Below are 9,068 nucleotides of genomic sequence, written 5' to 3' on the forward strand. Positions count from 1 at the left end.
TGATTACAGTATGCGTATAAATAAAGGCGAGGGGAAGGCGGTGGTCCGCCATTTCGTGGACGCCGGGTGTGCTTGAGCTTTGGTGTGTGTTGGGCCGGAGGAAAGCGGGAAGACGCATCGGAGCGTGTGGATTTGAGCCTCTGCATTTTTTTACCCTAGAGCTCGGTAAGACATCAGCGATAGAGGGAGTGAGGTGGAAGTGGAATTTAATCCTACCAAAGAGGAGCCAGGCCCAATGGCGGCGCCAGATTGAGACAAAGAGGCGCCGCCGCCATTTTGTGACGTTCAGCATGGGGCGGTGGCAGGGGCTCCCGGCCCATCAGAGGGTTTCCTCGTCTTGGGGTGGAGGTGTTTATATTTTTCACTGGGGGATGAGCCGGGATAGGGGATTACCCGGGAGTTGGGAACTAGAAGGGGGAGCAGGCAGCCGAGTTGTATCCCAGGTCGCGGCCTTTTTATGGCGCCTTTTTTTTTGGTTCCTCATTTAATTGGGAAGCTTCTCGGAATGCTTTTCTGAAGTCACCGATCTAGACCGGACCTTTCAATTCAAGTAAATTGAAAGGTCCGGTCTAGATCGGTGACTTCAGAAAAGCAAGCAATAAACCTTTACTTTTGTTGTAGTTTCAGTATTTACAGCCTGAATCTAATTACTTTTTTCTAAGACCGGACGATCTTTCTTGAACTTAGATTGGTTCTTTCGGCCGCTTCCCATTAAAATGTATCCTTAACGGTGCCAGCAGTGTTGTTAAAAATTAATTTTCACCAGTGGCTTGATCAGAACTAACTCCTGGGCACAGGGTGTGGTCACGGCAAATAGGATGTATCTGGACTGAATATTTTAATTAGACAAGCCCAGAGTAAGAAGAACGTGGTGTTTCTGGAAAGCACTTCAGCTGAATTATTGAGTAGATGGTTTTTATGTAATTGAAACTGGTCTACAAGTTTATCGGATTCATCGCCAAAGTGACAACTAAGTAATAAAGATTTATCAAATAGAAGTCTCCCGAGGAAAAACAAAAAATATAAGTCGCCAAAGTGCAGTAAATTTTTGAGTAGCAAATACCTCTTTGTATTTTTTTTAAAGTGAAATTATCTTAAAGCATACATTTTTCCGTTCCCCCCCATAAAGCAGTTACTCCCACTTTGACTGTACCCCTTCCTCTAGTCTTCAGCAACCACTAATCTTCTTGTCTCTGAATTTAGCTATCTTACATATTTAGTATTTATGGAATCGTGTGCTTTTATGCCTGGCTTCTGTAACTTGGCGTAATGTTTTCACGATTTTCCAAAGTTGGCGCATTTGTCAGTACTTCATTCTGAATAATACTCATGTCTATACCACATTTTGCTTATTAGTTTCTGTTAATGACCATTTGTGTTAACACTTTTCGGCTACTGTGAATACTGCCATGAAAAAAATTGGAAAGTTGGTCTCGTTGCTTGAGAACCTTCTACTGCATAAGACTTTGGTCTGTTTAATGTGATAGCAGCAGCCTTGCTCCTATGGTTCCTTTTTCTATACTACAGAAAAGTTTCTGTAGCTTACCAAAATGGGGCACACATACATGTTTATTTTTTTGGAGCGGAATCTCGCTCTGTCACCCACGATGGAGTGCATTGGGACGATCTCGGCTCACTGCAGCCTCCGCCTCCTGGGTTTAAGCGATACTTCTGCCTCAGCCTCTCGAGTGGCTGGGATTACAGGCGCGCGCCACCACGCCTGGCTAGTTTTTGTATTTTTAGTAGAAACTGGGTTTCATCAGATTGGCCAGGCTGGTTTCAAACTCCTGACCTCATGATCCGCCCGCCTCAGCCTCCCAAAGTGCTGGGATTATTGGTGTGAGCCACCGCACCTGCCAATGGGAATTTTTTTTTTAAAGTGAAAATTCTTGGCCTTATTTTTATTTAAGCTGATTAAGTTTTGGGTTATGTAGACACTTGAGTCACTTTTCTGGCAGTATAACCTTAATGTTTTTTCATTATTGTTTTATTTGGTTTTTGAGGCAACAGAATTAGTTTCTTTTTTTCTCTCTTTTTTAAAGACGGGATTTCACCATGTTGGTGATCCGCCCGCCTAGGCCTCCAAAGTGCTTGGATTACAGGCGTGAGCCACCACACCCGGCCCAGAATTAGTTTCTTTTTTCTTTCTTTCTTTTTTTTTTATTTAAAGTTAAGACTTGAAGCACAGAAATAATTTCTTAACAGGTTATTCTATTTTCCTAAAAATGCTATATTTTGGCGATTAAATAACAGGTGGCCCAGAGGTGATAAATGCTCCTTTAGTGTTCTCATGGTTCCAAGGAAGCTGTTTTTTTTATTTACTAATTTGCTGGCTTCCTGAGGGTTACGAGTAAAAATTATGGGGGATTGGGTGCTTTAGTAGTAACATTTCTTGTTTGTCTTCTAGCATTTTGAAATTCAATTTCTCTCTTTACATGTTACCTTTAAAGTCTTTTATTTTTTCTAATGGAATTCCTTCTGAGGATCTGTGAACTAGGTGTTTAGATAATGAATATTTTTGGTATTTTTCGTTACAGACATGCATCGTGATTCCTGTCCCTTGGACTGTAAGGTTTATGTAGGCAATCTTGGAAACAATGGCAACAAGACCGAATTGGAACGGGCTTTTGGCTACTATGGACCACTCCGAAGTGTGTGGGTTGCTAGAAACCCTCCCGGCTTTGCTTTTGTTGAGTTTGAAGATCCCCGAGATGCAGCTGATGCTGTCCGAGAGCTAGATGGAAGGTAATTTAATAATTACATTGATATAAATGTGTAGCTTTCTGGTTTTCCTATTTAAAAATTTATAGGATATGTGGCTCCGAGATGGGTTTTTGAAGTCTTTAGATAAAATCGGGTAAAAGTCCTTTTATCTAAAGACTTAGATAAAAAGTCTTTAGATAAAATCCGTGCCCCCACCTCCTTTCCTCCTATTTGGAAGTATAATGGAAAAAAGGGTCTGAGGGTTGACTGAAGCTGCATGAAAGGTTGGTCAATTCAAGCAGGTTGTAGTAAAGTTTTCTAGGGCCCATCTCTTCCCAGTCACTGTACAAATATGATAGCTTATCTAAATTTAATGGCTGCGTTTGTATGAAGGGTGGGTAATAATGGTCTTTTTCTACTACTCTGAACTATAATTTCGTTTTTTAAAAAAAATTTGTTACTTTTTAATTTTATTTTTAGAGACGGGGTTTCACCATGTTGGTCAGGCTGGTCTGAACTCCGGACCTCAGGTGATCTGTCTGCCTTGGCCTCCAAAGTGCTTGGATTACAGGCGTGAGCCACCACCCCGGCCAAATTTGTTATTTAAAAAATAATACAGTTGGTGGTCTTAACTGTCTTGCCTAAGCTGGTCTCAAGCTCCTGGGCTCAAACCATTCTCCTGCCTCAGCCTCTCCAAGTGCTGGGATTACAGGTGTGAGCCACCTCACCTGGCAACAGCTATAATTTATTCTGTGTTGACTATTGTGATAATTGAGGGGAGAGGGTGCTGTAAAATGGCCAAAATGGTCCTGTCTTGTTTTGAACCCATTTTTTAGTTAAAGCAGGGCAGTGGAAGACCAGTAAATAGAGCATGGTAAATAACGGAATAAGTGTTGGGATCTCAAGGAAGAAATCATAATGAAGATACAGGAGAACTTGTTTTTTCAGGGATAAATGGAAGGATCTTGACACTTAAATTGTACCTGTTAACAAATTAACATTGAGCTCAATCAGACTGGCTCTAACAATTAAGGGATAAAATAGAAGTTGGCTTCTTTGTGAATTGGTACTTTAGAAAATCCTATTTAATTGTTTAATTCAAAATTAAAGTGGGAAACAAGCTAATTTTCCAAGAAGGAATCTTGCTCTGTCCCCCAGGCTGGAGTGCACTGGCACGGTTTCACCTCATTGCAACCAACCTCTGCCTTCAAGCCATTCTCCTGCCTCAGCCTCCTAAGTAGCTGGGATTACAGGCATGTGCACCACACCTGGCTAATTTTTGTGTTTTTGGTAGAGCCAGGGTTTCACCATGTTGGTCAGGTTGGTCTTGAGCTCGTGATCCCCCTGCCTCAACCTCACACAGTGTTGGGATTATAGGTGCCAGCCACCGTAGCTGGCCAAGCTCAATTTATATTAGTAAAAATAAGGGAACTAAAAATTTGGTATTCTGTAGACGCTTGGATGTGTTCTTTGCAGAGTAGCTATAGGAGTGAGTACTTTTGGCTTTAATTAATACACATCTCAGAAAGGCTGTTTTAAGTTTAATGTCTTTTTCCCCTCAGAACACTATGTGGCTGCCGTGTAAGAGTGGAACTGTCGAATGGTGAAAAAAGAAGTAGAAATCGTGGCCCACCTCCGTCTTGGGGCCGTCGTCCTCGAGATGATTATCGTAGGAGGAGTCCTCCACCTCGTCGCAGGTACTTGAGAGAGAGTGTGTTTAGAGGTATTGGTGTAATGGAGTAGCTAGTAGGAGCAAGTATTTCTCTTAAAGTTTGTTGGTGGGTTTTAAACTGAAGAATCTGAGGTTTCTGTGAAACATATTTGTTGGGTTTAGTTTGGGGTATGTGAGTTGTGCTGAGTGTTGGCTTTTGTCTGTAGGTCACTGTTCATGTTGGTAGTCAGTAACTTCTATCTTGGATCTGTCTTCTAGTTCATCTTTCTAGTTGCATCTTTTCAAGTCTTCCCTTATACTTCAGTTTAGGCCTTTTTCCATTTCTTGGCTCCATAATGACAAACATTACATTCAACTCTAGCTCTTCACAAATTTGTGTTTTCTACTACTAGCACAATTGTAATATTTATCAAACAGGCAGCTGTTTTAATGTTGCAACTGGTAAAGTAGAAGTCATTCTGAAACTTAAGTCACTGACCAATAAAGGGGGCTAAAAAAGAAGTAATCCCAGTCATCTGTTCTTCAATCCCAAATAGAAGAAAATTCAGTTTTTTTATAATTTAAAATGGCATCATTCTTGGACCAGGCAGTATTGTCTGGATGCTAACTCCACATCTCCTCAGACCTCCAAAATAGTTTCTGTAGGACTAAATTTACCTCTTACAGGTGAGTGGAGTCCTTCTAGGAGACAGGAGTTCAAAATCTTGCCCCTTTTGCTATTTTGAAAAACAGCACACTGTTGCCCATCATAATAGAGTATTTGTTAGCTAATAGATGGTTGTACTGATGGCTTGTTTTTCATTTTTTTTGTGCTTTTTGGTCCATCTATTAATAAAAATGAACCCCGTTACAGAGTCACCATCATGTCTCTTCTCACCACCCTCTGAATCTGCATTAGCCAGTCAACTAGCCCTTTCAGCGTCATGTGACCAGCGCGCCCCATTCAGCTTGGCTGGTGTCGTTTCACATGACCCAGGCTGGCCAGTCGTCAGGTTGCACCGCCCTTTGGTTCCCGAGCATGCTGTTTTCTCTCAGCCTTCTCTCCAACCTTAACCAAATCGGCAGCAGCCACCTCGACCGCCCACACATTCCTGGCCAATCAGCTCAGCTGTTTATTTACCAAATGTCTTCACAACAACTACAGCAGCAGCCTTCGGCTAACAAAAAAGCAGGAAAAATCCACAACACCCCCTTCGCCAACCAACTAAATCCAACGCAACATCTGGCAAAACCTTTTCAGCAAATTCTTCCTGGCCGTCAGTCCGGCAGCCTCACCTCACCATTTCTAGCTTGTTGAAACCCAAAACTAGTAAGTTTTTCCTGCTTATACAGTTTACTGCTGGTTAAAATAAGGAGTAAGCGGCTTAAAGTAATTCTTTTTTCTGGATCAAAGGCTGGCTGTGCATAATTGAATGGTAACGTACATATATATTGCTTGAAAAACTTTTAAGGGTGATAGGGAACTCGTAATGTAACTAGACCTTCAAGTGAAACTTATTTGCATGTGTGAGATGCCAAACTAAAAATGTTAATATCTCTAACAGATTAGCTTTCTTTTCTGGCAAAAAATTTGTTGAATCCTATCACCTTTAAATGGTTTTACTAACAGTTTCAAAATTTTAAAATTTGGGGTTGAAGTGTGGGCCAAGCTAAGGTAATTTTGGTAAGCCTAAACACACTCTTAAATGTTGACGATCACAAATGCAGTTCTAATGTAGCACTTAATGGCATCAATATTTACACCTACCGCGTTTTCACAAAATTACACTATCCACCTGGTACCTAAGTCTTGTCATGGACTTACAGGTTTGCATGGGTTCCAAATACTGGTTTATGGTACTGTTTTTGGAACTACTTGGGACTATATTTTGGTGTGGTGTTTGGGTAGTGAAGTTAGTTTGACATGAAGTTTTGCATTGGACAGATCTGCTGTGAAGCATTCTTTGTTAAAGTGAATCCATGGTTGGAATACCTGCTTTTCACTTGAGCTTTTTGTTCCTTAATCTTTCTGTGCCTTTTTTTTTTCTTTTCTTAATTATTATTATTATTTTTTTTGGACGATGGGTGCCAGTTCTTCGGCACATTCACTGGGCCCAACAGTGAAATTGAAAAGTTGGGAAATGCCTCACGCCATGAATACTAATTGATGATGAGTCTAATTTTCCTGTTTCTGCTTTTAGATCTCCAAGAAGGAGAAGCTTTTCTCGCAGCCGGAGCAGGTAAATGACTACCTTTTTTGGCTACATTCTTAGAAATGGCAGCGTTTCTGCTGTTCTGAACTTTTCCAGATGGCTTGGTTAATGGGATTAAACCTTGGCTTTAATTGTGAATCAAGTTGTAAGGATGAGTCAGCTTTGAGTTTTCAAAGAGTTAGAATTTAATTTTCTTTAAAAAGAGGGTGTCTCACCTAGCTGGAGTGCAGTGATGTGATTATAGCTCACTGAAGCCTTTAACTGCTGGCCTTGGAGTCTCCCTCAGATTCCTGAGTAGCTAGGACTGCAGGCACACACCTGCCTAATTTATTTTTTGTGGAGATGGGATCTCACTTTGTTGCCCAATCTGTTACCAAACTTTTGGCTTCAAGTGAGCTTGATGCCTCTGCCTCCCAAAATACTGGAAACATCGGCATGAGCCACCATGCCAGATCAAGAGAATATTTATGTATAATTTTATCATACCTCATTGGGCCTAATTTTTTTTCTCTCGTTTAGGTCCCTTTCTAGAGATAGGAGAAGAGAGAGATCGCTGTCTCGGGAGAGAAATCACAAGCCGTCCCGATCCTTCTCTAGGTCTCGTAGGTAAGATCTTTGATAACTTGAGCTGTTGAAGACTTTGCATACATAGTATACTAAGGCCTGTCTTCTAAGCCATAAATTTTTACCTTAAAAGTCTATTTTGATATGTCACCAAGTTACAAATGTAATGTTTTGTTTTCTGTTTTGGTAGCCGTTCTAGGTCAAATGAAAGGAAATAGAAGACCAGTTTGCAAGAGAAGTGGTGTACAGGAAATTACTTCATTTGACAGGAGTATGTACAGAAAATTCAAGTTTTGTTTGAGACTTCATAAGCTTGGTGCATTTTTAAGATGTTTTAGCTGTTCAAATTTGTTTGTCTTTTGAAACAGTGACACAAAGGTGTGATTCTCTGTGGTTTGAAATGGATCATATGAGGCATGTAATACCAAGAATTGTTACTTTACAATGTTCCCTTAAGCAAAATTGAATTTGCTTTGAATTTTAGTTATGCATAGACTGATAATAAACCTCTAAACCCGCCCAGCAGAAGTGTGAATTTTTTTTTTTGAACACAGAAACAACTGGCAAAAATTGAACTAAGATTTACTTTTTTGGGATATAGGATGCAGCTGTAGTTGAACAAGCAGTCTTTAAAAGTTGCTGTGAAACACAAGCCATCGGGTAAAAAATGCTTTAGAGGTTTTTGAAAAAGCCAACTCATGTTTATCCTGGGCAGAGGTTGCCTAGTTGGTATAGAATCTGTTAAGTTTCAAGAAAGTTTATCTTTGCTTTAGGTCATAAGTTCCTTATTTGATTTCTGTATATGAATACATGGCTGTTCATGACATTATGTGCAAATTTGAGATTTCAAAAATGACCTGCCAGTTTAAGGGTACATTGTAGAGCCAAACTTTGAGTTACTGTGCAAGATTTTTTTTCATGCTGTCATTTGTAATATGTTTTGTGAGAATCCTTGGGATTAAAGTTTTGGTTACAAATTGTTGTTTAACTTGAAAGCCTGTTTTTCCTTGCAAACTCAAATCTGTGAGCTTGGTACCAAGTCCAGGTATAACATTCCTATTGGAAGCCATACTTATATTTTCTTGTAAAGTGCTTTTGAATTAATAAAATATTAGCATAATTGTGTAATAGTTTAACCCACTGTTACCAGTGTTCTTATCCTATGGGAAGCAGTTGGTTACACGATTCTTATTTTATAAGAAACACAGCTGAGATGCACTATGGATTAGACTTCGTAAGTGAAGGAAATACAGTTGTCACCTAAGTGATAGTTAACCCATTTTAGGAGTAGAAGCCAGTTCAGGGTCCATGATATTTAGTGACCAACATTTTAAAGTATAGCAGCAACCTGGTACGTTGTAACACAAAGTAAGTTGCCCATTAAAAACGGCTTTTATCTTTAGCATGAAAACTTTCCACAGTTCTAAAAATTGCTTCCATTTTATAATTTGAGGTGTTGCATGGGAATTCTAAGCTGATCCATCATGATGTAAAGTTCACAATATGGTTCAAATGTAACAGTGCAGAATTGAATATGGAGGCATGCATAACCTTCCTCTTAGAAAATGGGAGGAGTTGTAATTTCAAATTTTTGTGCAATTAGATTAAATCATAATGCAACAGTCTTGTGGCTTAATTTCCTTAAATATGCTCTTTCAAGATAGTTTTGGATTATGCTGTATTGACTTTCTTAAATACAAAAGATAAGTCATTGCATTAAGAGATAAAACTGTATGGATATATTAAGATACAAGTCCTAAACAAATTACTAAATTATTTCCACCTTTTACACGAATCTTGAGGGGAGAATTGGTGTCAGGAAGATTCAGCTTTCAAGTTAAGTGTGTTTAAGGAAGACGCTGTCAGACTGCCTGTTGATTCACTGGGAGCTCTGGCATTGGGCATTTTGTTTTTCAGCACTCCCACATAGCCTAAAA

At 39.8% G+C, this 9,068-nt stretch overlaps 1 protein-coding gene across 1 annotated transcript; it reads left to right on the top strand.

Moving 5' to 3' along the window:
• The first annotated feature begins 47 nt into the window (after positions 1-47).
• SRSF3 (serine and arginine rich splicing factor 3) lies at positions 48-8,754 on the top strand. Its single transcript, XM_008994342.5, has 6 exons — positions 48-165; positions 2,538-2,745; positions 4,266-4,400; positions 6,556-6,594; positions 7,087-7,173; positions 7,322-8,754. The coding sequence occupies exons 2-6, from the start codon at positions 2,540-2,542 to the stop codon at positions 7,347-7,349; spliced, it is 495 nt and encodes a 164-aa protein (XP_008992590.1). The 5' UTR covers positions 48-165; positions 2,538-2,539; the 3' UTR covers positions 7,350-8,754.
• The last annotated feature ends 314 nt before the right edge of the window (positions 8,755-9,068 follow it).

Source organism: Callithrix jacchus, chromosome 4, assembly GCF_049354715.1.
Source record: "Callithrix jacchus isolate 240 chromosome 4, calJac240_pri, whole genome shotgun sequence".
In the NCBI taxonomy this organism is placed as follows: Eukaryota; Metazoa; Chordata; class Mammalia; order Primates; family Cebidae; genus Callithrix; species Callithrix jacchus.